At 50.6% G+C, this 26,812-nt stretch overlaps 1 protein-coding gene across 1 annotated transcript; it reads right to left on the bottom strand.

Moving 5' to 3' along the window:
• Nucleotides 1-2,176: 2,176 nt before the first annotated feature.
• STK32A (serine/threonine kinase 32A) lies at nt 2,177-16,941 on the bottom strand. The gene is made up of 12 exons (XM_058815397.1): nt 16,701-16,941; nt 14,442-14,497; nt 13,670-13,821; nt 12,049-12,222; nt 9,404-9,441; nt 7,431-7,520; nt 6,810-6,907; nt 6,045-6,161; nt 4,172-4,297; nt 3,078-3,206; nt 2,678-2,742; nt 2,177-2,258 (listed from the first exon to the last, which is right to left on the bottom strand). The coding sequence occupies exons 1-12, from the start codon at nt 16,750-16,752 to the stop codon at nt 2,177-2,179; spliced, it is 1,179 nt and encodes a 392-aa protein (XP_058671380.1). The 5' UTR covers nt 16,753-16,941.
• Between the last annotated feature and the right edge of the window lie 9,871 nt (nt 16,942-26,812).

The following is a 26,812-nucleotide window of genomic DNA, read 5'->3' as shown; positions in this document are numbered from 1 at the left end:
GTGTAAGGAGTTTTACTACTTTGTACACTTTATTAAAAAAAAAGTTGTTCCTTCAAACAGCTCATGTTGTCGGTTGGCTCTTCTCTTCCTCGGGCCCCTGCAGCTTGGCAGGGGCAGTGCCCAGCTGGGAACTGGGCTGGGCAGCACAGGGGTTTGGGGGGTGTTGGGGCTGGAGGGGCAGCAGCATGCAGTGCTCGCTGCTACACCTGTCAGGGTGTTGGTGTGGCTTCTCAGGCAAAGGTAAAGGTATTGGCAGAGCAGCACAATGCAAGTGTTTGTAACAGCAGTCCAGTTTGTCCACGCAGTCTCTGAGCCTGGCCTGGCCACCATGGGCTGTGGCTGCCTGGCAAGAGCTGTGCCTGTCCTCTGTGTGTTGACAGGGACCAGCTCCACGTGGCGCTGCCTGGGCATGGCTTTGGGGCCATCCTGGCCAGGCAGCCTTGGAGGCTGCTTTCTGTGGACTCCTGTCAGTGAAATGCTCCCCTTCCATCAGGCATTGTCTGTTAGAAGGAAAGGCACTGCCCTACAAAGCTTGCAAAGCATGTAAAAAAAAGTGATTTTTGTTTAAAGACTACAGAATTAAGGGTCAGTTTTGGCTATGCTAAACAAATACACTTTTCCCTCTCCTTCTTTAGTATTTGACCTTGAAATATTTTTTTTACGTGTCTGCAACTCAGGCAGGGCAAGCTGTCTCTGCCGCAGTCCTTAAAGGGACCAGGCTGTAATAGTTGTGCCAGGGTGGGGAATGCTGTGCTTACAAGCATTGTCAAGTTCTTCCATCAAGTAATTTAGGCTTTTGCCTGTTGCCTGGTAGAGAATAAGCTGAGACTGTGCCTCTGTGTACAGAGGAAGAGGGGAATAGAGAGATGGTTGTAGAAACCTTTAAATTTCTACATTTTAAAATTTTTAAAGATGCAATGTTCTTTCCATTTTTAAGGACTTCAGTTGTTTTGGGGCTTTTCTGACCAGCCAGTGGAGAGGTATTTCTGCAGCAGCAGATTTTTCCCTAGTGAGGAGCAGAGCTGGGATTTCAGATAAATACACTTATGGTAGGTGCACCTCTGCCTGCACCAGAGCAAGGCAGCGATGGCGATGTGCTGTGCAGGAGACAGGGACAGCTGTCAGCACAGGCCTGCTGGTGCCAGACCTGCTGGAGGACTGGGCAGAGAGCCGAGGATCCATGGAGAATGCTGGAGGTGCTCTGGATAGCCTTTCAAGCAACAGGACTTCTCAGTGGGGTGGAGACTCCATGTCTCTCTGCCTTGGACTCATCATTCCCAGGAAGGCTATCCTCACTGTTCCTGAGGACAGTTCCTGCTTAAATCAAGTGTGATTTCAGTGGTAGAGACATTCAAAATATACATTTAAATTCCTATCTGATTTTGGAAGCCAAACTCCAACAAATTCAGTGAGCTGCAGCAGTTGTAACATGATGGTGAATGTATTTTTCAGGCTAGACTGGTAAGGCATCTGGATTCACCAGCACCTGGTTGTTACAGCTTGGTGTCCACATCTGTCTGCACATTGGCCACCGACCATGCCAGCCCTGCTGGGTACATGGAGAGAGCACTAATGGGCAGGAAACCTTTGCTGCCTCCTCGCAGCTAAGGAAGGAGCTCATCTCCAGCCTCCTGTGCCCCCTCACAGGATGTTTGCAGGAGCTGTCTGTAAGCAAAGGCCACTTTTGTCACAATGCATTGGTGAAGATCCTGCATCTGGGAGCCACCTCTTCCCGCTGGGGAACCAGCCATGAGCCCATCCATGGGAATGCCAACATCTGCAGAGCCCTGTGGCACAGCTGTGGGCACCTCCCAGCACGGTGCAGCACTGCCTGCATGGTGACACCAAGGGCTCTGGCACCTGCCAGCCAAGCCAAAGTAGTGAAAACTGTCTTATCCGTTGTCTTGTGGTCCCGTTCCTGCCCTCAGGAAAGGCAACATGATAGGATCTGTCTGACCAGCTGTGGCCCATTGCAAGGCAGCCCCCACAGCCTCTCATAGACCCTTGGTCTGTGGGATGAGCTGAGGGAGGGGTGCCCCAGCTCTCCTCCGTGCCCTGGGCTGCTGGCACGGTCCCAGCAGCAGCAGAGGACAAGTCCACGGCCTGGCATTGTGAAGGTCGGTGGGTGGGTGAGCCCCAGTGCCACGAGGAGTCCCCTGCAGGGGCTGAGCTGCTCTCAGAGGTTGATGTTCTGATTGTCCTCCCTGTGTGGGCCGCCACTTTTTGTCTCTTGGATGCTGTCATGGTGGGCTCTTACCCTTGGGATAGAAAAGGATGATTGAACTGTGAGGAAAAGCCCAGGCAGTGCCAAGACCCCATAGAGGTACAGCTGCCTTGGAGCTGCCCACTGCCTGGCCTGAGCTGCCCCTCGCTGCACAGTTCCTCCAGCCCTGAGTGCCCCAAGCTCCTCCAGCCCTGGTGCCCCAAACTCCTCCAGCCCTGGTGCCCCAAGCTCCTCCAGCCCCGAGTGCCCCAAACTCCTCCAGCCCTGGTGCCCCAAACTCCTCCAGCCCTGAGTGCCCCAAACTCCTCCAGCCCTGGTGCCCCAAGCTCCTGAGCCCTGAGTGCCCCAAGCTCCTCCAGCACAGCCCCCCCTGCCCTGTGCAGCCCCCCCAAAACTGTCACAGGCTTTGGCAAGGGCCAGTGCCTCTGCTGCTGCCTCTGGATCAAAACTTACTTTTCTCTGTTGAAAACAATGAAGTCTCTCTGGAGCATTTCCAGGTGCTTCTGGAGGTGGCTGGCCTTTCATATTGGAATGGAAAAATAAAAGATTTAGGGAATAAATTCACAGTTTACACAGAAGAACATTGCAAGGGGCAGTTTCAATGACACATGGCAATATGTTTAGGCACAGAGCATCTTTCGCCCTGCAGTGGGGAGAATGGCATTAAGGCTCTCCTCTTGCAGTAAAGCAGTGCATACACATTCTGCCCTTCGCCACAGGGAAGATGGAGACAGCTTTAGGAATAAAGTTGGTCACAATGGAAAAAATCCTCTGTTCAGTTTACTGTGGTCTTGCTAGATGGCAGTCATTGAAAAATGAAAGGCCTACTATGCTTGTACCTGTTTGCTCTCACCTGGGATGAATTGCTTTTGCTTGTGTCTTTCTCCTTCTTAGCCAAGCGCTTTTTTTTTTTGTGAAGAGGTTTGGATTCCAGGATCATTTCTTCCAGTTCAAAGGTTGGGTCACAGTTCAGTCTGCCTTTCTGGAGTGGAGAAAGAAGTGGCCTTAAGCGATCAGAGCCTGTCTTAAGGAGTCTCTCATAACCTGGACTGCATTTGGGAGCTGAATTTTGTAAAAAAATGCATTAATTATAATTGCACATGCAGCCAAGAGCGCTGGCCATACTCCTGATATACTTTATCAGTCCCTTCAGATATGGACGATATTCAAGGTGTCACGGTGGCTCCTTTTGTGCTCCTGCTTCTACTCTGCCCTTTGCCTGCTTTGGAGTGGCAATGAGGATGAGGACAGTCCTGGCTGGGTTGTGCCTTTTTGAGAGTAGCACAACAGCCCAGTGGAACTGGTCTTCAAGCAACAGAGAATTATACCCACCAGAGAGAAACCCAGCAACAAGGGCAGATTTACAATTTACAAATATTCATAGTTTAGCCCAACTTCTGCTGAAAACCAGTTGGAGTAGTTGGACTATTCTTTATAAGGGTTATGTTAGTTATGTGCTGTTTTAATTCAATTTAAAAAGGCCCATAAATACAACTCTAGTTCATGTGCTATTTACTGTTAACAATGAGCTTGTTGGGGAAGCATTTCAGGAGAAAACAATTCCCCTAAGATGGTGGGTGATCTCCAGGCTGCTGCTGAGTCCCTCCTGGTGCCCTGGGGTTTTGGACGTGGGGAGCAGCATTGCTCAGAGCATGGCTCAGCACGAGGGGGCTCACAGGCACCGTCCCTCCCACACAGATGCACAGCTCAGTGGGCTGTAGCACCAGTTCTGCACCCAGAAATTCTGGGAACATTACAAACAGGGCATATCAGTGTGGGGGCACCCACACTATAGTCTCCCTCCATTACTCTTTGCTGCACACTCACGGAAGAGACAGCTCTGCCTGGGTCTCTCTTTTCTCCTTGTGACACCTGATGCTTCAGTGGAAATTTGTCAGAATGCCCCAGTGCTGGGTGTGAGGAACCCTTGCACTCAGATGGCCTTACCACAGGAATGAACTCTGGCAGTATTCTTTTCTGGAGAACAGCATCCCAGTTCACATCAGACAGGTACGGGAAGGACTGGATGTCCTTGAGCTGAGAAAAACGTTTCTCGGGGTTCAGCTCGAGCAACTGCAGCAAGAGGTAAAGGGGAGAGATGAGACCATCCCACAGGGCACCCATTCTGTGGAGCACGGCTGAGGACACGTGGGGCCAGAGACACTGCCTTGACGCTGGCATTTGGAGCAGTGCCTCTCCTGCTCTGGCTCGGAGTCCCTTCACCGGGGTATGCCACAGGCTCACAAGATCTGCCTCTGCTCACTCCCATTTTTACAAATTACTTTTATCCCCATTGTACAAGCAGGCAATGAGACAGTACAGTGGCATTAAACAATTTGTCCAATGTTAAAAACAAGCATTTGTTTGGAATAGGAAGTTCCACTCAGGTGTTTGTGCTTTTAGTACTGGATCAGTAAAACATCCTCTTTTCTCACTCTACTAAAGTAATACTCTATTCCAGTGTGAAAGTGTGCCTTCACACTGCTCATTTTCATAATTTTTTAACATTGCTGTAGGGATTACTTGTGTGGAAGGAAAGGGTTGAGGTGGTCTCTGTTCAAGGGTTACACATTGCATAAACTCCCGATACCTGGCCCTCCTAAAACTCAGCAGGAAAAGCAGAGGATCCAAAGGCTTTGGGGAATTTACAGGCAAGGTGACGTGCAGAGCCCTGCCCTGGCGTGCAGCCAGGCACCAGCCGTGTCCCCAGAGCCCGGCTGCCTCTGCAGAGCCCTGGGCAGCCCAGCCAGCGCTGCGGCTCCGCAGCACAAACACAGAAATGCACAGCGATGGCTGAGCCGGGACGGAGCCACAGCTGGCGTCATGTACAATGCATATGGCTGCTAAACCAGATGCAAAGGAGCGCTGGGACATTTAAATAACTGCGACACTGTATTATTTATTCACATGGGAGCCTCCATGACTTGCGGCCTGCTGTGGTCCAGGTTTTCCTGCTGGAAAACCAGCAGGAAACACACAGCCAGCATAGCAACACACAGGACATCTGCAGCAAATATTCCTGTATTACTGTTAAGCTTAATGAAATACTGGCTTCATTGAATTTTCAACAAATGGAGATATTCTGCAATTGTCTTTCTGGAAAATACACCATGATTCTGTCCCAGCAAAGAATTGACAGTCTCTTTTTGTTAAAATGTTTGATAATCTATTTCATTAGAAATTATAAAATACATATATATATATTATTTGGAACAAAAAACAGTTGAAATCTACATGAAGTACTACTTCATTGCCCACACTTATTTGAGATTAAAAAACTATTTACATACTTCCTTAAAATTTGCTGCCAGTGCTGCTATGCAGGGTGCAAGTTCTCAGCTTTGCTGCCACTGTTAAGCCCAAGTCTTGTTTATTGAAGCTATGGCTTCATTTCAAATGGGATTTCAGCTTCAAAATTATTCCAGTAATGATTTTGAAGCAATTTTTGTAACAGCTTTATTGAAAAAAAATTGCAATGGTGCATAAACCACACGGCATCAAAATATTACGACAGCGTCAGCACTTCTTGCAAATATTTCCATTGCTGGAAAAAATGTTTCTTGAGGATTAAAAAAAATGTGATTCTTGGAGTAAATTTATTGACACACGTATCAATATCTGCTTCTAAGTGAGTTAATTCCAGAGGGCACAGCTCTGGAAGCCAAGGCTGCAGCAGCTGTCCCCGCGTCCCGCCCGGAGCAGCGCAGCTCGCTGCGCGGCCCTGGTGCAGCTGACGTTTGTTTGTCACTCCGCGCTCTGCAGGTGCCTGACCCGGCCTGGCCATTGCAGGCGCAGGCACCTGGCACCGCCAGCCCCTCACCTTCCTGATGAGCCCCACCATGCCCGGGCTCCACGCCGCTGGGAACGCCACCGCCGCCGTCCTGAGCACGCGAGCGATGTCACCCGGGGAAGCGTTGGACCGAATGTGGTACGGCCTCTGTGGGAAACACCACAAGACAAGCGTGAATTTGTCTGCTTTTCAGACTTCTTGGGGAATCTGGTTAGAGCACAGAAGCTTCATACAGTCTCACTGTGCAGTCCCCAGCCTCCTGTGGGACATCTCTCCCTTGTGCCATGGCTCAGTCGGAAAAACAGAATGTCAGCAAGAACTACACTAATAACTGGACATTTAACAGCAGGACAGGCAGGAGCAAACCCCAGAAGTCAGGGTTATCAGCCAGTGGGAATTTGCTTGGACTTTTCATTGTTTTTATCTTAAAAGGCTGTGACAAATAATGGTGTGGTTAGACCACTCCTGATACTCCCTGTAAAACGTTTTTCACCCATGCTGGGGACAATGCCCGTGAAAAACAAGCTGTTGCTTGTTTGCCTTGCCCCCTTATATCAACCCAGAGGGCCTCACAGGGAACTGCTACAAGACGTTGTTCTGTATTGCAGCAGCTTCTCTGAGCTCTTAGCCATGATCAGAATAACCCTGGTGAAGATGTGATCTCTGATTCCTCTGCTGTGACAAGTCCTAAAGCCTTGAATTCAGCTTGGCCATCTCACCTCACCTCTGCTGTAAAGCGTTACCGCTCCCCAGAGCGTGTCCAAGGGCAGAGCAAGCCATGAGCCCCACACGTACCCGGGTCCTGAGCAGCTCGTAGGCAGTGACTCCCAGCGACCACCAGTCCACGGCAAAGGAGTAGCTCGTGGGTTTTGTGGAGCTGAACATTTCAGGCGCTGTGAAAACAGGGGGGGAAATTGCCTTGCTGCAATCCCCAGTGGAATTGAGCAACAGAGAACCCTGAGCCCTGCCCTGCCCGTGCTGCCACAATCCTGCACCGGGGCCACAGCAGCCCTCAGCCCTCTCCACATGAAACTCTCTGTGCTTCTCTGCCCCAAGCCCAGGAAGAGCAAATTCCTTTTGCTGACACGGGAGCTGCCTGCATTCACAGTCAATGTGCTCCAGAAGGAGCACTTTCACTCAGCCCAGGCATGAGGTGGCCCCAGTGTCTCCTCACCCCCCTGTGAAGGAGGGCACACAATCCCCAGTGCACTGAGGCATTTCTGGGGGGGACCCCTGTCCCCAGCCTGCGTCCCCTCCCAGGGGGCTCCTCACTTCACCCTCTGCGTGTTTTGATGTGGATCAGGAAGAAAAGATCCCAGCTCTAACCAAAGCTGTCTCCGCCTGTGTCCCACCACAGCACTGCCCCCAAGCCCTCAAATGGAGATTCCAGAACAGGGAACTGCCTTCGGTTCTCACCCATGTAGGGCTTGGTGCCAGCGATGGTGGTGACAGGGCTCTCCTTGGTCAGCATGGTGGCAATATTGAAATCAGTGACATGCACGTGTCCTGAAAGACAGAGGCCAACGTGTAACAGGCTTGGCTTTAATTTCACACAAGAAATAGCTCTGAATCAGAAACATAAAGTAAAATACTCAATAGAAAGGAGTTTCCAGGTAAAAAAGTCTGGTGGGAGAACTGATAGAAAATATTTCAGCTTGCGGGCTGCTTGCAGATGTCTCTTGTTTAAAATATCCCCTTATTTTCCCTTTGGGGAACCAGAAAATACAAGAGTCCTCCAAAAAGTAATTTAGCGGTGATTGTTTTGAGTCTTCCTATATTTCGGGATCAGTCTGGGAAAGAAAATGAACTCTGTGTCTGTCCAAAGCTTTCTTAGCTTTTCGAAGTTTGTTAGAAGACAAACCTTTGCTGTCATGGATGAAGAAAAAGAATACTACAAGTCACAGTCAAAAGGACACTGGAGCCAAGAGTATATCCCCAGAAAAAACACTCTAAAACCTCTGCAAGAGAGAGTTAAAAAAATCACAGTGAGCAGAGAATAGACTCAAAATTCATCCCAAATTGTAGCATCATTACAAAAGTTAGTAGGTTGTGTCTTCCTGGGCTGAATGCAGCTGCAGAGACTAACAGAGCCTTTTCCTCTTTGTTTTCCCTCTCCAGGGAGTGCTGACCTGCATTCCCACAGCCACGGTGACCCCGGCTCCTCTCAGGAAGCTGTGTCACCCCAGTCTGAGCGGCACAGGGTTTGGGACAATGGGGCACAAAGCACCCAGCAGTGAGGAGCGGCCCAAAGCAGCCCCGTGTGGGATGGGCAGTGCCAGGCCCCAGGCAGGACGGGGCTCTGCAGGGTCTGTGCAGGGCAAGAAGGACGGAGCAGGGCAGGACAGGGGCCCCAGCACCTGGAGGCAAAGCCACTTTGCTGCCAGCTCCTAAATAAATCATCAGCCCCTGCTCTGAAATTGGAGGCCATGTGCAAACGGATCGAGTCTGGCTCGGCGCTGCCAGGCAACCCTGGGGACACAGACCCTGTCACAGAGCCAGGCAGGGCCGCCCTGGCAGCTCAGCATCTCTGACACAGCCTCTCAAGCCATGACAAAGCAGCTGTGCCTCCTCCCTGCACCAACTGTTCAAGCACCTTGCTCTAGCTGCTAATGAGGATTTCTCACAACAATACAGTTACCTGGATTTTAAAAAAAATATGATCTAACAAAATGTTTCTCTTTACAAACTAAAAATATGAGACAACTCTTCACTGTGAGATCTTTGCTGGGAAGAAATGTGACTGAAGAGCCATGCAAGAATATAGTCAAGAGTTTTGCCTATGAAAAACTATAGAAAATCTGATAGCAATGCTTATACCTAGCCCCTAATCCTCTTCATTGCTCCCTCCCCATGCCAAATGCTCAAGGAAAAATTAAATACGTGACCAAGGCTTATCCATTGCACCATAATTAATTCTGTTGTGCACAAACCCTGCAGTGACACAAGCATTGCCCTTCAAATGACGCATTTTGAGTAAGTTTTAAACAAGAACCAAGAAAATGTTAAAATCAGGTGTGCTGGGCTCCTGATCCCAAGCAGCACCAAACATATGGTCTCCCAGTGTCTTGTAGGGACACCATCAAGTCAGTGAGCCAAAGGAGGTGTTGGCTAAAACACCAGGGCAGCCCCAGAAACACCGCAGCATCTCAGGCTGCCCGGTGCCCTGAAGGTGCAGGACACTGCTGCTCAAAAAGCAAGAGACAGCGAGCGAGCACAAAGGGATGGGAGGATCCTGCTCCCAGCTGGGCTGAGCAGGAGAGCCCCGCACCAAAGGACGGCAGCAGCAAGCACCGAGAGCGCAGCTTGTCTCCTGCTGTACATTTATATAAACATACAGTCTCCTGGCTGCTGCTGAATGCCGGCATGACCACGGAGCACGCGGCACTTACCCCGCTCATCCAGTAAAATGTTGTCGGGCTTGATATCCCTGGGGAGCAAAGCAGAGAAGGAGAGACAGCCATTAGCCTGAGAAGCGGCAGGAAGCTGCTGCTGGCACCCCAGGACAGCAGCTCTGGGACACCGGCGGGGACACTGCACCCTCAGAGCCTGGGGCTGCCCAGGCTGGTGTTCCCCTTGGGTTCGGGTGTGACAGGGTGACAGCCCGCCGGCACCAGAGCAGCTGCCAGGCTGCAGGGTGGGCAGCGCCCAGCCCAGGGCACCCACAGCCGGTGTTCCCCTTGTGCTCGGGTGTGACAGGGTGACCAATCCACCGGCACCAGCAGCAGCTGCCAGGCTGCAGGGTGGGCAGCGCCCAGCCCAGGGCACCCACACCTCAGTCAGGGAGTCTCTTTGTCGTTTTCCTCCTGTCACTTTTCAATCTATTTCAATACTGTATGAGAAAGGGTCCTCAGTACAAATTAAAGTATTTTAACATCATTGTTTTAGATACAAATGGGTTACCCACAAGTTTTATTCCTAAGTAAAAGGATCCCAAAAAATAATACCTATAGCAATGCTGTAGGGAAACACTTCAACTGAGGGCAGAAAGCATACACCTGATACTCTGATACAGCCACAGTGTCACCCGAGTGACTTTACAAGCCATTACCTGGCTTTAATGAGCTCATTACACCAGTGCCCATTGAGCACCTGGCCAGCTGGTGCCCCAGAGAAAAGGTGCCAGCCAGCAGGCAGGGAACAGGTGCAGGGACCTGTGCCAGCTGGTGCTCCCCACCCGGCACAGGACGGCCCAGTGAAGAAATGAACACCTTTTGGATTTTATCTTTAAAAATTCAATCCTTAGAATACAGTTTGAGTTCTCCAAGCCACCTGGAATCAAAGCCCCAAAATATATCTAATTGTCATCTAATAGCTTACAGTTTTCTGGCATCTTGTTACCCAGCAACTTCCAGTGGGTTATAAACACTGGTTCCCTTCCTGGTGCCATCCCTTCATACAGGTGGGTATAGGGACGGGCATCATTAGCAGAGCAGGGCAGTGTCAGGTAAGCAGCTGATTTTCCCCATAAGCTCAGTGGAACTGTTTCCTTTTTTTTTTCTCCAAAGTTATTACTTTTTAATTTCTATTGCGTCTGTTTCTGATCTCCCTCAGTCTGGCATACAGCCTCAGAAATTACACCAGCACAGTAAGATCATTCTCAGGATGCAAACAAGTACCAAGATAATTCTTGTAATTGCTCATTTGTATATTTCTTTTTTATAAGCTGGTTCTATAATTTCCTAACCTAAAAGATAATAATATTTCCCATTCTTTTACACCTAGGTGGGAAATAATTGCAGCCTGAGTTTTGTGTCTCTGCACAGTTTTGTTCAGCCAAACAAAACCATTGCTTCCCTGTCTCCTGATGTTCCCAATTACAGCTGTTGCAGCGTAATTGCCTCAGACGAATCACTTTATCAATCAAATACTATCCCACTGGGTTACAGTGTTAATTAAACAACTTGCATTACAGTGTTAATTAAATAACTTGCAAATTTTACAGCCTGCCATACATGTTTTGTTGTACTTGATTTACCTTAAGCACATGCAGCTGTGTGAAAATGACACTGCGACCTCAGCTGCAGTTTCCCCCACTCCTGTTCACACCGGGGCAAAGATGGGTGCAGGTAAAGCACAAAAGCAGCAGTGTGAAAGGGTGGGAGCTGTGCCCCCCTGCAGCGGAGCAGAGCTGCTCTGGGCTCCTGTGGTGCAGGGACAGCAAGGGGTCATTCATCCTGCCCTCGGAGCCTGCACATGGCACTGGACACTGTGCTCAGGACAGGCTTGGCCCTCACCAGCTCCTCGCCATGGGTGCCTTCCCCACTAACAACCATTTCCATTTTACGCTTTCCATGCTTGGTTCTTACACTGCACAAGAACGCCCATCTGGAGCGGCATTTCTAAATGCAGTGACCTTCTCCCTGCAATCACGGACCCTCACAACCCTCTCTGACCATCCTCCCTGACAGCTGACTCGGCCAAACTCTTGGGCCCTGAGCTTTGTGTGCCCATGACAGCAGCAGGAGAGCCGTGTGTCTGTCCATGCACAGCCAAACCTGCTCCCAGCCAGGGAACCTCTGCCTCCTCTGCTCTTCTGCAGGTCTGCAAAGGTATGGGAAGAGCTCAGGCATCTTTTCCACTGGCCATGAGAAATTGTGGTAGCCAAAAAGAAACTCTCAGCATTTCTAAAAAGGGATTTACCTCATACAGGAAAAAGTTGTGTTTGGGCCCAGTCCTCGTATTTTGGTGCAATACGGAGGAGGGCAAAGGAGACATCTTCAAGCATGAACACAGGAGTTCTGAGTGCTGACACCTACTCTCCCTGGATGAGGATGGACATTAATGAGTTACAGCTAATTAAAACCTATCAGAGACATATTTTTGCAGGATCAGTGGGCAATCAAATATGCTATTTCACAGCTATCCCAGAGGGACAAATCAGATGGTCTCTGCTGTATCTGAAATACTTTTCTGGGGGAAGCCTTGTGTTTCACATAAAAGCAAATACACATAGGAGAACATGTTGTTTATCACTTAGGCTTCTATTTGTTGTTTCACATAAAGGAGTAACAAGCCTGCCTGTGGCCTGGCTGACCTGTGGATGATGTGCCTGCTCTGCAAGTAGTCAAGGGCCAGCACCAGCTCACAGATGAAGAGTTTCACAGTCGCCTCTTGGAACCGCACGTTTTGTTGGAGGTGGTAGCGCAGGTCCCCTCCGAGCAGCAGGTCAACCACCATGAACATATCCTCTTCATCCTGGAATGAGTACCTGGAACAGCACACACGTGCTTCAAGGACGTAAGTAGCAATGAGAAAAGACTGGTAATAAGGGAACATGTGGTACTTCTGGGAATACTCATCATTTCTTGGAATTTTTCACTCCAAATTTCACAACCTTTCCATGTTCTGTTTCCCACCATTGTCACACTTGTGACAACAATTCAGTCTCAGGTCCATAACAGAGTCAGAGCAGATTGTATGAACAGCTCAGGATGGGTGTTCTGCCTTCTCTGAGCACCAGCAGGAGGTGACCACAGGAGCCAGGCAGAGGAGCCTCAGCTGCACCCTGGCCAGAGCCAGCACTGAGGTCCCTGTGCCAGGGCAGCACCTGCCTGGGACTGTGTGCTCAGCACCACAGGGGCAGCTGGTCTCTGCTGGTCCTCTGTGAGTGATCTCCTTTGATGGGCTGCGTCTCTCTGAGAGGGGCTGACAACCAGCCATGAGCCCTTTTCTCATGGGCTTTTCCTTAGCAGCACACTGCTGGATGTGCTGACCAGCGCCACGAGCCAGAGCAGTGCTCCACACAGAGCTTGTGGGCTGTGAGTCACCCAGAGGGCAGGAAGGACACAGGAATGCCAAAGGCATCCTGGAGCCAGGGCTGGCATGGCAAGAACAGCAGCAGGGACACTTGGATGGTTTGCTCTGTGCAGATCCCCAGACAGACACCCTGGTCAGCTTTCAGCTGCTGAGAGAGCTTTGCCTGGAGCTTTGTGTTCAAGTAGGAAAGACAAGGTTGGAGATATTATATGGGAGCTGCAGCTGCACCTTTGCCATTCATACCCCAATGAGAACCACTCTAAATGGCAACAGCAGGAAAATACCAAGAGTTCACTGAACTGCACTCAGGTTACAGGAGATTTTAAAAAGGAAGAATTATGCAAAGATTTTTGATCTTCAGTGTCTTTTAGACTATTTTGTGTGCGTGTGTGTTTAGCATTGATAATTTCTACTTTATTCTAAAAAGAAATCAAATTTCCAATAAATGCAATTACCCACAACCCTAGAGGAATGCTGAAACTACAGGATATTGGCCACTTTATCATGCAATATGTGAACTCACACCCCTTGGAACGTTACTGGTGTCCTCATAAAATTTAGAAGAAAGAAATGTCAAGGGATAACCAGCAAAGAGCTCTGCCTGGCCATCAAACCCACGCTGCCAGAAGTTGCTGGTGATTGCAAAGAGCTCCTTTAAATACAAGTGGGCTTGTGGTGACAGCCAATACCTGCCTGGGACAGATGAATAAACTCTCTTGTGCTGCCTGAGAGGACAAGGGTGATAACTGCTTAACTAAACAGGATTCCCCTGAAACAAGAGCCCCAGTCGGTGGAACCCACCAGGTGCTCCCAGGACAGGTTTAAAGCGGATGAGGAGGGTCTGATCTCAAAAGTGTCTGCAATTGACTCAACCAGTGAGCCAAGGCACCACCTCTTACCATAAATTAACCAGGAAAGGGTGTTCCAGGCCCTGCATAATCTGCAGCTCCTTGAAAACATTTCTCACTTCATTTCGCTCCACACACTTCTGTTTGTTCATGTATTTCATGGCGTACATCTTCTTGGTGTCAGTCTTTTGCACCACACAGACCTAGGAGAGCAGTCAGGGGATAAAACAGAGATGATTTGTCAGCAAATCTGGGCAGGTAAAACCCAGTGACACGAGTGTTTTCCAGCAGCTCTGGCAGTGCTGGCACTGCCAGGGCACAACTCCATCCGCCAATGCTGCAACACTGGCACTGCCTGGGAATTTCACCCAAATAGAAATTTGGGGGAAGGTAAGAGGAAGGAATTTATCATCACAACATGGGAGACAGGGAATCACAGAGAAGTCAACATTTTATTTAATGCCATTCACTAACCATCATGTCCATTCCTCCCACCCGGTACTGCTGGGAAGAGCCTCCTCCACCACAGAGCTGCAGGTCAGGCACTGGGAGCAGCACCTGATCCTCACTTTCCTGAGCAGTGTCACTCAGTTCACAGGTAATCTTGGGCTTTGTTTAAGGGTACTGGGCTTTGCTTTGTGGCTACAGAATGGAAAAGGATTTGGGCTCTGATTCCTTTCTGATTACCAGGAATTGAAGGTCAAGGCTCACTGACAGTGCCTGGGCTTTGGTTCTGTACTCTCATGTGAGCCTCCAACTCATCTATTTCCACCCAGTTACATCTCCAGCAGCCCACATGGTAATTAATTTCCAAAACACTCACTTTTCCAAAGCTGCCCTTCCCAATAGCTCGCAAAATCTCAAAATGGTCGAAGGTAACTGCAAGAAAGAACATTTCAATATTAAACGGCTGAGCAAACATTTGGTGAAATTATGTTATTTCTACTTTTTATCCTTATGAGCTTTTGCCCTTCAGGGACAAAACTCACATGCTCAGCTCAAAATTCACCAGCTCAGATGAACTGGTTTAAGAGATGCGAAGAAAGATAATACAATTGCCATAAAGAAACAACTGCTGTATAATCATGAAACACTGTTTTGGAAACAGGGGTCATATTTCTAAACCAAGGTTTAAGGAACAATGTTTAGATAAAAAATACTGACCTAACCAGCCATAAAAAACATCCTTAGCAAAAGCAGCCAACACTGCTGAGGTCCCCAGGCTCATGTGCCAGGCAAAGGCAATGCTTTGAGGCTCAGCTTCCCTCATCCCCGTTGCTCACCCCAGCACAGCCAGTGGTCTCATCTTGACTACTCTGGGAATCAGATCTCCTCGTAGCCTTGAACCTTCTGTCTGGTTATTATATTTTCATTTCACTTGCTTATTATCCACACCTGTCTGCTCAGAGGAAATGCTGAGAGAAAAATAATCCTGCCACTCTACTTCAGCTCAAGGTAAACAGAGCCCTTCAAGAAGTTCAAACAGAAATTGTGGTGCTGCAGAAAATAGTGAAATTATAGCAACAGCAATTTGGGAAAATATGCAAGAATTGTTAGGACTGGCACTGGAGCACGTACACAACTCATGGGTCCCAAAGGAAAAGCCTCCCTGTGGCACAGCTGCAGAGATGGGACTGGTGCCCACCACCTGCTGCCCGTGCCATGGAGCAGTGTGCTCTTTCCTACTGTACCTAGACGTTCTTAATTAATTACAATTTTAATTGAAATCAGAATGAGGACAAGATTGTGACATCTAAGGTGAGATAGCCTCTGGTTACCAATTTGCAAGATAATGGAAAATTCCCTAGGGGGCATCTGTGTTTCAGCTGGGTTTCTCTCCCCTCAGTATATTAAAACATGACTTGTTAGAGAAAAAATGCAGTACCACTTTTTGAATTTGTGCAGGGCCATGGAAACAGAACTGCACTGGTCTGCACACTGTGTCAGCCTGCAGGAGCGGCCCTGAGCTCACTGACACCCAACAAGCTGACAGCAAACCACCCGACACGGTCAGGCCAGGCCTTCCTGGCACTGTGTTTCTCAGTGGCAGAAGCTGGTGCTGTGTGAACACTGAACCCAGAGAGATGCAGCAGAGACCAGCCAGGAAAATCCCACAGCCAGAGCACAGCACCCTGAGGAAGGTGGTCAGGAACACAACTGCTCTTTAACCCAAGCAAGCATCAGTGGTTGCTTATGAGAAATGCCAATAATGAGCATTTAGATGCAGCAGGAACAAAATCTTCAGGAAAACTTCACAGCACAGATTTCTTTTGCACTACAGAAATGGAAAAAAATATAAAAACTGAAGAAAAACGGTAAGCAGTTGCATTAATAATTTGGAAACTGAAGCTGGTTTTGCTGAACAGCTGCAGACTGGCAGAGGCACCACAGGGCACATTGGAACAGCACTGATGGGTTACCCAGCTCTTTGTCTGCTTTACGTTTATTACTATGTATTTGTATTTATCCACATATGCATATTGTTGCTTTACCTAGGTGAAAGCCCATATGGCAGTCAGCAAGCTGACTCATGCAACAGCAAATATATTTATGGAGCAATCTTTTAGTGACTGTCTCTGTAATCTTGGCAGCACAGGGGCCCTGGCCTCCAACACTCTCCCAGCAGTAGTTTTCCAGCTCCTTTTCCAGCCAACCCATCCTGCAGGCAGTCCTGCCCAGCTGGGCAGCCCCCAGGAGCAGCCATGGGAACATCCATCGCTCCAGCCACCTTCCCACCACGCTTCTGCCCCTGCTCCCTGTGCTGGGACCTCCAGAGCAACCTCTGCAGCCCCAGAGCAGCAGCATCTTGTCCCTGCCTTCGAGGTGCCTGGCAGCGCCCCAGGGACCCCTCAACACCAAAGCTCTGCTGGCAGTTTTGCTTTCAGGGCTGCTGGAGAGGAGGCAAAGGGACCCCAAGGCCAGAGCACGGCCCTGCAGGGCCCAGGGCACAGCGCTGCTGCTGCTGCTGCCCCGCACAGCCCCAGCTGGCCTGGGACAGCCGGCAGTGTGCAGCCCCAGCACAGGAGCTGGCTGGCACCCTCAGTCACTCTGCAGCCCCAGGCAGCAACAGGAAAATGCTTACCATCCTCGTTCCCAGCAAAGGGGGGTGTCCTGCTGGAGGTGCTCGCCCCCATGGTGCGCCCAGCCCAGGCTCAGCCCTCTCTGCTCCTCTGGGCTCCGCTCCCACACTCGAAGCCTCTGGTTCAGTTCTGCTGTGGGTCAGCCCTGCCAGACCTTGGCAGCTCCTGCTGACGCATCCTGCAGAAGGCAGGAAGCAAAAGTTCATCATTTACAGCTTGCAAATGTCTCGCTGGAGTTCCCTGCTCTGAGGACAGGACTGACTGTCAGGGAAAAGCACATTGCAATGGAGCTCACTAGAGAAACCAGCAGCACCACAACCTTGTACCTCAGAGCAGGACTCTGCCCACTACAGGAAGGGCAGGAGCAGACCAGCAGACACAAAGATCTGGTTCCTGTTTTCTCTATCATTCAGCACGTATTTTGTAGCTTCAGGGGTGACTAATTGTAGTGAGACCAATATCCAAAATAAATGGACATACTGACTTGGCTAGATAAAACCAAAAGGCACTTTTGACTGCTGAGGTCATGTAAAAGGGAGGGGTAAAAGCTACGGAAGAAGAAATTCACAGAATTCACCTTTTGATTTAAACAGTTACCCAAGTCTTTCATTTGGGAAAAAATCATACCATTCTGGTATTTCTAACAAAAAGATTCCATGTAAAATCAAGGTATAGCTTCCACTCAGGTTCTTCAGAATTTTTTTTGATATGAACTATGAACAGAACAGTAAACCTGATTTCTGGCTTGATGCTGGCTTCAGTGTCTGGATTTCCTCTCCCATTGCAATGGGACAGGTTTGTTCATTAGCAGGGAGTACAGGAGTTTTCCAATCTTTCCAGACATGTCTGTAGAGTTTACTGACACCTGAGAGAGCTTGAACACTCTGTAAGTTACAGCAGCCACTCTATTTTTTAAGCATTCACATGCAATGCACCTTTATGTGCTTGTTTTTGATAGACATCCCTGTGACATACAACTTTATACCTTGCTGCAAGTACAAAGCCTTAAAAGAACAAAATGAGGGAGTACAAGTACAGCAAGATCTGGACCGGGTCCAGCCCAGAGCATTCTCCAGGGCATCTGTATGTTCACTGAACATTTCCTCAGATCTACACTTTGGAAACTACTAATAACTTCACTTCTTTAAATTAACAAAATTATGGTTAATTTGAGCAGAAGCAGAAAAACATCTAAGAAAGATGTTGGAGAAAAGAGAATTACAGGGAACTGCATCTGTCATGGGATACAATGAGTTACCCCACCAGCATATGCAGCTCCTTTTCTTCAGCTAACCAAAACAAAATCTTAATTTCCCATCTCAGAACTGAAACAAGATCCAGCAAGAAAACAAATGAAGCAGCAAATGCTTACAATTCCCATCAGTGCTTCTGATGGAAATCAGAACAGGAACAGATCAAGCCTTCAATCTCAAACAAACCAACAGCAGGAACCCTTTTTGAGTCCCAAAACTTACTCTTCAGAATAAAAATAGACCTTCAGATGCAACAGCCATAAATCAGGTTCCCATACCACAGGTTCCCAAGGAAACTTCCTTGCGCAGCAGTTTGGAGCCAAGCTCATTTTTGAAAATACATCAATACATACAAGCTCTGAGGAAGGAGTGCAGATATTCCTTGAAGTTAAGCTAGCCTGAGCAATAATTACAAGGATTTGCACCTTTACAAAGTGCAGCCGGGGGATGGAAATGATAAATCTTTTACTGTTTCACGCTGCAAAGTCACAAAACCATTAAAATCATTACTTTTCCTGGGGCCAAATGTACTAGGTGTTCCACGCTAACGTCGTGCTCGGCCGGCCCCTCGCTCCCTCGGCAGCGCCCGGGGCTCCTCGGTCACGGCGGATTTACCGGCGGGACGGGGCGTCCCGGCCCACAGCCCCGAGCGCACGCACCGCAGCCGGCCGAGCGCGCCTCAGCCGCCGGAGGTGCGCGGAAACCCCGAGCAGAAGGGAGGGGTGCAGCGCGGGATGCGCTCCGGGGGCACCGAGGGAAGGGCCGGGGGCTCAGCCCAGGACGGGCACCGGCAGCACCGGCACAGTCACCGCTGCGGGGCTGCCGAAACCCTGCAAGGGGACGGCTCCCTCCGAGGGCTCACACACCATTTCTGTCAGCGCCTCTGCGCTACCCGAGGAGCTGGGACCGGGCGGTGACACACCCGGAGCGACATCGCCCGGGGCTTTGGTCCCAGAGGCGCTGACCGTGACCCCGAACTGCCCCGCAGCGCAGCGGTCAGTAAGAGCGAGGGGCGGCGTCCTGAGTTCCTCCCTCGGTGCCCTGGGCGTCTCCCGCGGAGCTCCGGGGGTCTCTGCGGTTCTCCCCGCCGCAGCCGGGGCTCGGCAGGACCCCCCGCCCGAACGCGCTGCGGGCAGCGGCGGAGCCGCCGGGCGAGCCCCGCGCGTCCCGACCCGCAGCGAGCGCCGTCCCGCCGAGCCCCCGCCCGAGCCCGCGGATCGGAGCCCGCTCCGGGCAGCGGCCCCGGGGGCGCCTACCTGGGCAGCGGAGCGCGGGGACGGCGCAGCCTGCGGGCGGAGAGCAGAGGAGAGCAGCGGCAGCCGCGGCGGCGGAGCCAGGAGGCGGCCGGGCCGGGCCGGGCCCCGGTGGCGGCGGGAGGAGCCTGCGGCACCGAGAGCGACACTCGCGTGGGGCCGCGCCGCGGACACGCCGCCAGGAGGGTGTCCAGTGCCTGTGCCTGTGCCTGTGCCTGTCCCTGTGCCTGTCCGTGTCCCTGTCCCTGTGTCTGTGCCTGTGCCTGTCCCTGTGCCTGTGCCTGTGTCTGTGTCTGTGCCTGTCCCTGTCCCTGTGCCTGTGCCTGTCCGTGTCCCTGTCCCTGTCCCTGTGTCTGTGCCTGTGCCTGTCCCTGTGCCTGTGCCTGTCCGTGTCCCTGTGCCTGTGCCTGTCCCTGTGCCTGTGCCTGTCCCCGTCCCCGTCCCTGTCCCTGTGCCTGTCCGTGTCCCTGTCCCTGTGCCTGTGCCTGTCCCCGTCCCTGTCCCCGTCCCTGTCCCTATGGGTCCCTGTCCCTGTGGGTCCCTGTCCCGGTCCGCGCCCTGCGGCGAGGAGCGACGCTCCGTCCCTCTGGTGCCCCCGCCCCGCCGCCCCTCGCTGCGGGTTACCCTCTCCCCGCTCTGAGCCCCGGCCTTGCCCTCTGCTGCTTTCTGGAGGGCTCCGGGCGCGTCCAGCCCCGCAGCCGCCTCACGGAGCCGCTCCCGTCGCAGCCTCGGTCGCTGATCGGGGCGAGGCCGGTGCCGGGGCCACGGCGCCTCCCCTGCCCGTTCGCATTGCCCCTGGAAGGATCCCACGGGAAGAGAGACACCACATTTATTGAGTAGGCCAAGGAAACAGCAGATGAGAGGACAAAGGCAGATGTGCAACAGCTCCCGTGAAACAGCCAACTCTGTTCCCCACTGGGCAATGGGAAAACACCGTTTTGCTCGCAGCAGAGGGGTTAATTTTCCATGGGAAACGGAGAGCCTCCTGTCCCAGAGCTGGGGCTTTGGTCTGCAATAAAAAGAGGGCACATTTAGGAAAAAAGAATCAGCTAAACATGTCTCCTAGTTTCTCAAAAAATTGAGCTTTTCTACTGTGCCAGCTCAGAAAGAGGAGGCATGTCCCAAGCTGGGGAATTCTTTCATTCGTACTAGAAAAGGAAACTCAGGGGAGTGCAGTGGTCTTTCTGTCATGCCCAACAGCCACCACGGCTTTCCTGGCTTGAGAAATGGGAGCGCTGTGGTGGATCTCTGGTGCCTTCTAATGGACAGGAGGCACGGCTTATCCCTCTCCTCCAAGGGGCTCCTGCCACCAACCCAGACACATCCCAGCACTTAAACCCCACCTCTGCCCCGGCCTGGGCACACCTGGCAAACCCCTGGGGTCTGCAAAGGTCAGAGGCGGCAAAGCCCCTGATGGCTGCCACTGAATTAAGAAATAAGTTTTAAAAGTTTTATTCACCTTTAAAATTTTAACTATTCGTCTAACTGTACTTTTGGTTCAACTATCAAACTAATTTTTATCAATGGCTTGCAAAAACAGAGAAGTTTTGCTATACTTATTCTATGTATTTTGTGGAACCATAAGTCTTTAAAGAAGTCAAATTATACTGAGCAGCCATAACTCAGCTGTAATCTTCCATCAAACTTTAACGTTATGGTATGCCTGTAATGTGTTAGATTTCAATACCCACTGCTGGCATCTCCTGTGATTGAAGTGGGCTTGCCTTCACACACTGCCCACAGCTCCTTCTGAATAAGAATTTCCTTGCATGCTCTGCAGGTGGCTGCCAGTCCCAAAGTGTAGGGATTGATATAATCCTTAATCAAGGTTAAAACTCACTGCAGGCTGTGCAGAGGTGTGGAGCACCCGGGGCTCCCCCCCTGCAGCAGGGGCTCTCCCATGACCAGGGATTAAGTGTTTTCTGGATGGGCACATCTGTCCCTGGTGCCTTATCCCCTCCACAGCTTGCCCAGCCCCTGACTCAGCAGAGATGAGTATATGCTGTGAGGTGGCTGCTTCTGGAAACAGTTTGGACATCCTTTTCACAGTGCAAACCACAGTGTTCCAGAACCTGCATTGTTAAACACACCAATCCCAGCAAGATTTCTGTGGAGTCTGAGCTCCATTTCAGAGAACACCCTGAGGAATATCTTTTCCTGGCAGCAGGATGTGAAGCACTAGGATTCCTCAGCTAGAGGTCACTAGAATTTAAGGCAGGACAGGACTTCAGAATCCAAAGTGACAGAAGGCTGAGTTGTTAACAGAGACTAACAACTTTTTATTTCAGAGAAATGGAACTTATTAGTTAACACTGGTTCATTGTCACACAAGGTGTCAATAGGTGTCATGTACTTCATTAGTGAAATTCCATCCCTAAAGCGAGAACTGGTGTGCCAAGAGAAAGAACTCCAAAAATTACAGGGGTGGTCTGCACGGTCCAGACAGAAATATCACAAATTAAGTTAGCAATAAACCTTAAAAACCACAACAACTTTCTTTAAATCACCCATCTCCAACATAGGAAAAGAGTGCTCAGTTACGCCAGGCTTTTCCCAGCCTGGTGTCTGCCACAGTGGAGTGTTTGTGCTCTGGAAGCCTCGGGGTAGCCAGGGCTGAGAAACCCTGACTGCTGCTGCCAGCACTGCCAGTGCCAAGCAGGAGTAACCCATCCCTGGTGTCAGTGTGAGAGCCACAATGGTGAGGACAGAGCAAACCCCGTCAGAGACTGATGGGCAAAAAATGTGTTGGTCAGCAGTGTTTATGAGAGTGAAGGTGTGAGACAGAGCCCTGCAAACTGCCCAGGTGTGAGACTCACTGTCACTCTTATCAGTTTCTGCCCAAGCTGCAGGAAGCACCACAGAGCCTCTGGAAAATGGCCATCTCCTCATTGCTTAGATGCAGCATTCAATCCTCACCCTCCCCCTTTCGTACCCTTAAAGCTTCATCTTTTCCTTGTATTTGGCTTGAATAATCCAATAAAGCTCACTCTTGACTTTGTACCTTTTGTGTATTCCAGACGATTACATTACTTTTGATACATACCTGTATTAATATACAAAAACCTAAATAAAATCAGACAGAAATCTCACAAAGACATCCAGTTAGGCTACAGCACAGTCCATGTAGCTTGGACGTATCCCCTGCTGGACATTGTCTCCCAAGCCCATGTTTTCCTTTTCTTTTGTAGAGAAGTAACAAGTCTGTGTCTCCATGGCACGGCCCCAGACTGAGCCCAGCGTCACACCTGCCAACTGTGAAATACCTGCATTTTCTCTTACACATTACACCTGTGTGTAAAACAGCTGAGATGAAATTTACTGGTCCCTGTGGCTCCATTTTCCTGCTTTCCTCATGCCTGGAAATTCTTTGAGGTAAAATGTGTGCTAGGATGAAAAGAAACAAGTTGGCCTTTGAGGCAGTGGACTTTTTGTGGAACAGTGAAAACTATTACAGAAAGGGAAATTCTGCTGAGCTGTCAAGAAACAAGGAGCATAGGTAGATGAAATCCTAAATTCTCTCAGAGAATCTTAACACAGAGTGTTGCTGCAGCAGCAAACACAGTTGAAAGCACTACAGCTTAATAATATGCCTTTCAATGGAAATGTCTGTAGTAATCATTTAAGTGCAGTTATCAGGCACTTGTGATTGCAGGAAGATTTTGAGGAAAGTGTTATCATGTGTTGTAAAGCAGCTCCATGCTGCTTGGGTTCATTGCCAAGCAGTTCAGAAGGACACTGACCACAAATGTGAAAAAAAATTCTTGTGGTTGTAGGAGCAGTTCCTTTTTTCTGTTTCACTCCTTTAAGTGAAATGCTGGGAATGACTGGAGCATCAGTATCATTGGTATTCTGACAGAGGAGGCTGTGACAAAGACCACGACTGCAGGGCTCCTGACTCCTGCGCTGTGCCAGGGATGTGGAGGGGACGGGCTCTGCTGGCGCCGCTCCCCACAGCCCTGCCATGGACGGGGGGAACAGAGGCTCATTCATAAGGCAGGCACGGTGCTCTTGGCTCTGCAGTGCTGGCTTTGCACGCTGCATGGAACTATGACACCGGGTGAGCAGATACAGATCTCCATGCAGAGACCGCGTGTGCGTGTGTGTGCGTGTGCGTGCGTGTGCGTGCGTGTGTGTGCGCTTGTGTGTGCGTGTGTGTGCGTGTGTGTGTGTGTGCGTGTGTGTGCTTGTGTGTGCGTGTGCGTGCGTGTGTGTGCGTGTGTGTGCCTGAACATCCATTTAAAAAAGGACAAGCTACGTACCAATGGGATTGTATCTTCTTTCTGAACGTGTTTTCCTGGCAGGATTTGGAAGCCTCATGCAGGATGTGCTCTGGTGCTTCAGTCAAGTAAAAGGAGCCGTAGATGCTGGGGTGACAGAATGTAAGTTTATTTTTCCTTTTGTTGCTGCGACCAAAAATAACTTGTCACATACATCTTGCCCAGCTGGTGTGCAGGGAGGTCGTTTGTGTGCTGTTGGGAGCTGCTGGCACAGAGCTAAGCCACGCTCCTTGGTTTCTGCCCTCTTTATGTACTTGTGCATCTGAAAGAGATGGGTCTCTTAAATTAGCTATTGATCCAAGAATTCATTTGAAGGCATTATAGCTTAATCATATCAATAGCCTTTGAAATAGATTTTCTTTTGGTTTTCAGCTGTTATTTAGAGTTTTTCAGGGAATTATGAGACAGCTTCTGCCACTGTAACCTTTACCAGAATCAGTTCTGGAACTGAGAGGGACTATTGGACTATATTGGATTATATTTTGTTGTGGTCATTGAAATGTGATGACTTTTTAAAAAGCACAGTCCTGTGAGACCAAGAGAACTGAGTTGGCCCTGTGAAAGCAGAGCTCTGCCTTCCCCTGCACAGCCCTGCCTGGAGCACTGTCACCTGTCCTGCTGTCCTGCTTCAGGGGCAGCTCTGGCACGCTGCTTTTGCAGGACAGGGTTTCAGTCTGTAATCTCTAGAGATTACAGTGGGGCACAACACTCTGAAGAATATCTAAAAATTTATTAAATCTCTAGAGAAAAACACCACTGTAGTGATTAAATAAAAAATTTTTTTTACTCATGTTTTGTTTTGTTGTTTTGGGTTTTTAAAAATTATTTACAAGGGTTTTGAGCTTTTACTGTAGAATCTGCAGATCACTGTAACTTGTCAGGAGTACTTGTTTGCTACTTCAGGATTAATGAATGTTAGGTTGCCTCTCTTGCTCTCGATTATTTTCTTAATATAACCACTTATCAGCTGAGGTCTGTAAGTTTTTTGTTTTTTTTTTTACCACTAGAGATTTAGTGGATGAACCCAGAGGCACGATGGCAGGAAAGGACTCCTGCAATTTTTTCTTGGGGTAATCTGGGCTCACAGAACAGTAAAGGTTGATGAATAATACTTAAAAGCTGTATTCAGTAAAACTGGTAATGAAAAGGTGATGCCGTTGGTGCATTTTACCTCAACAGGCACAAACAGCATGGCCATGGCTGAGGAAGAAGCTCACACAAGGGTTATACTGGGATGGGCTTTGGTTCTTGTGCTGGTGTGTGAGCGCACACGTGTATAGGTACTAATGTGTGTACACGAATTAACTCATAAGTGTGGTATTACAGATGCCCCACCTTCATCACTAGTTTATCCATAACTTGTTGCTATTATGCTAGCCTTTGCAACACATTTTTGACCTTCAGAACTCTTGGTAATATCCAGGCATCCTGAACTTGCACAAAGTGATTTCTTCAGTGACTAGGAAGCACACAGTTGTGCATGGCCAGGTGAGAAGAGATGTTGCTATTATTAAAATGCTCTGTGTGTTTGAATGTAGCAGAGCCTACCTCCCTCAGCAGAACGAACTCTCATTCTGGCTTTCAAATGATACTTCAAATGCTGCCAACAATAATTCTGCATTAATTTTGCGGTAATTTTGTGCTCTTATCTGCACAGAAGCCACACAAACAGATCTACATAAACCACCTCATTTTGTTCTTTCCTTGTTTCTTGCTTTAACTTGGAGAATGGTGTCACAGTCTGTGGTACTTGTCCACATGAAACCAGGGGTGTAATGGATCCTTTAACTGAAGCAACTGTGGGGATGAATGAGCTCCCTTGTGCATAGATGGGAGGCCTGAGACATCTTTCAGCTGCTCAAACACCGATTTCAGTGTTAAATGTGAAGTACATGATGTTGCTGACTACCATTGTCATATCACAGTAGTTTCAACTGTGATTTGCATTTCAGTACTGCCAAAAACAAACAAGTTTTTGAGATCTTGCCTTATTCTGATGTATTGATTATTAGGGGTCTAGTGTAGAAAACGGATTAGCACGAACTTTAGAGGTGGAACCTCCTCGAGGCTGGTGCGGTGCGGTGCGGTGCGGCTCGCTCGGCTCCGGGCGTGCGGCAGTGCCAGGACTCGCGTCCGTGCGGCCGGCCCCGCTGCTCGGGGGTGCGGTCCCGGGGCGATGCGGCCCCGCTGCTCGGGGGTGCGTTCCCGGGGCGATGCGCTGCCGGGGCGATGCTTTCCCGGGGCTGTGCGGTCCCGGGGCGATGCGGCCCCGCTGCTCGTGGGTGCGTTCCCGGGGCGATGCGGTCCCGGGGCGATGCGGTCCCGGGGCGATGCGGTCCCGGGGCGATGCGGCCTGCGCGGCCCCGACGGCGGCTCCGGGGCCCGGGACGCTGCGGCGGAGCGGGGCCGGCCGGGCCCGGGGCTCTGCGGCTCCCGGCGGGCCGGGCGCGGGCCCGGGGGTGTGTTCGCGGGCGGGACGGGCTTACTCAGCGCTCCCGGCCGCGCCGCACCCGCTCCGCTGCGCTCGGGACCGGCCCTCCCGCCCGGCAGCCCCGCCGTTCCGCGCGGCCCGGGGCGCCGCTCTCCCGCCGGTATCGGCGGTGCCGTAGCTCGGCCCGGCGCGGAAGATGAAATGCCTGTCGCGGTACCTCCCGTACCTGCTCCGGCCGCACGGCGCGCTGCGCTCCGCCAGCTGCCACGCGCAAGGTACGCGGGGCGCGGGGGGAGCGGCGGTGATGCCGCTGCACGGCCGCGGGTGCGGGGGGTTTGCAGATGTGGCTTTAAATGCATCCGGATATTCCCGAGGAAACGGAACGGTCCTGCCATGCCCTGCCCGCCTCCGGTCAGCCGAGCCCTCTCCGCAGTCAGCAGAGCGCGTTTCCCGGTCTGGCGAAACAGCTCTGCAGCAATTCGGGAGAAGGGAAGTGTTCGCAGCAGCGTTTCAACTTTGCATTTCCATCGTAGGAATGCAAAGTAGCGGGGCTGTGCTTGCCGAGACTTCCGCGGGACTCTCGCAGCGGAGAGCCCATTCTTGCGGATTCATCCCCGTGTGACGCGGGGTGAGCGCTGTCGGACGGGTCTACGGATCATCCGCAGGCACCAAACGGCAGCGTGGGATTCACATTCCCGGCACTGCTGCTCCCCGTGGGGAAACACTGCGGTTTTCCTCATTTGCCCTAAACAAAATCAGTTAGTGATGAAAACCATCACCCTGTCACCCAGTTTTCTGCAGACCCATCAGTCTGTGAACGCGCTGAGTTGTCAACCTGACCCAAGAGGAGAATCCAGGTGAACGCTGGAGGGAAGTTTGGTTTCTATTTGGGAAGTTTGG

The sequence above is a fragment of the Ammospiza caudacuta genome, chromosome 16 (genome assembly GCF_027887145.1).
Source record: "Ammospiza caudacuta isolate bAmmCau1 chromosome 16, bAmmCau1.pri, whole genome shotgun sequence".
Classification (NCBI taxonomy): domain Eukaryota; kingdom Metazoa; phylum Chordata; class Aves; order Passeriformes; family Passerellidae; genus Ammospiza; species Ammospiza caudacuta.
This window is presented reverse-complemented; position numbering and strand designations above follow the sequence as displayed.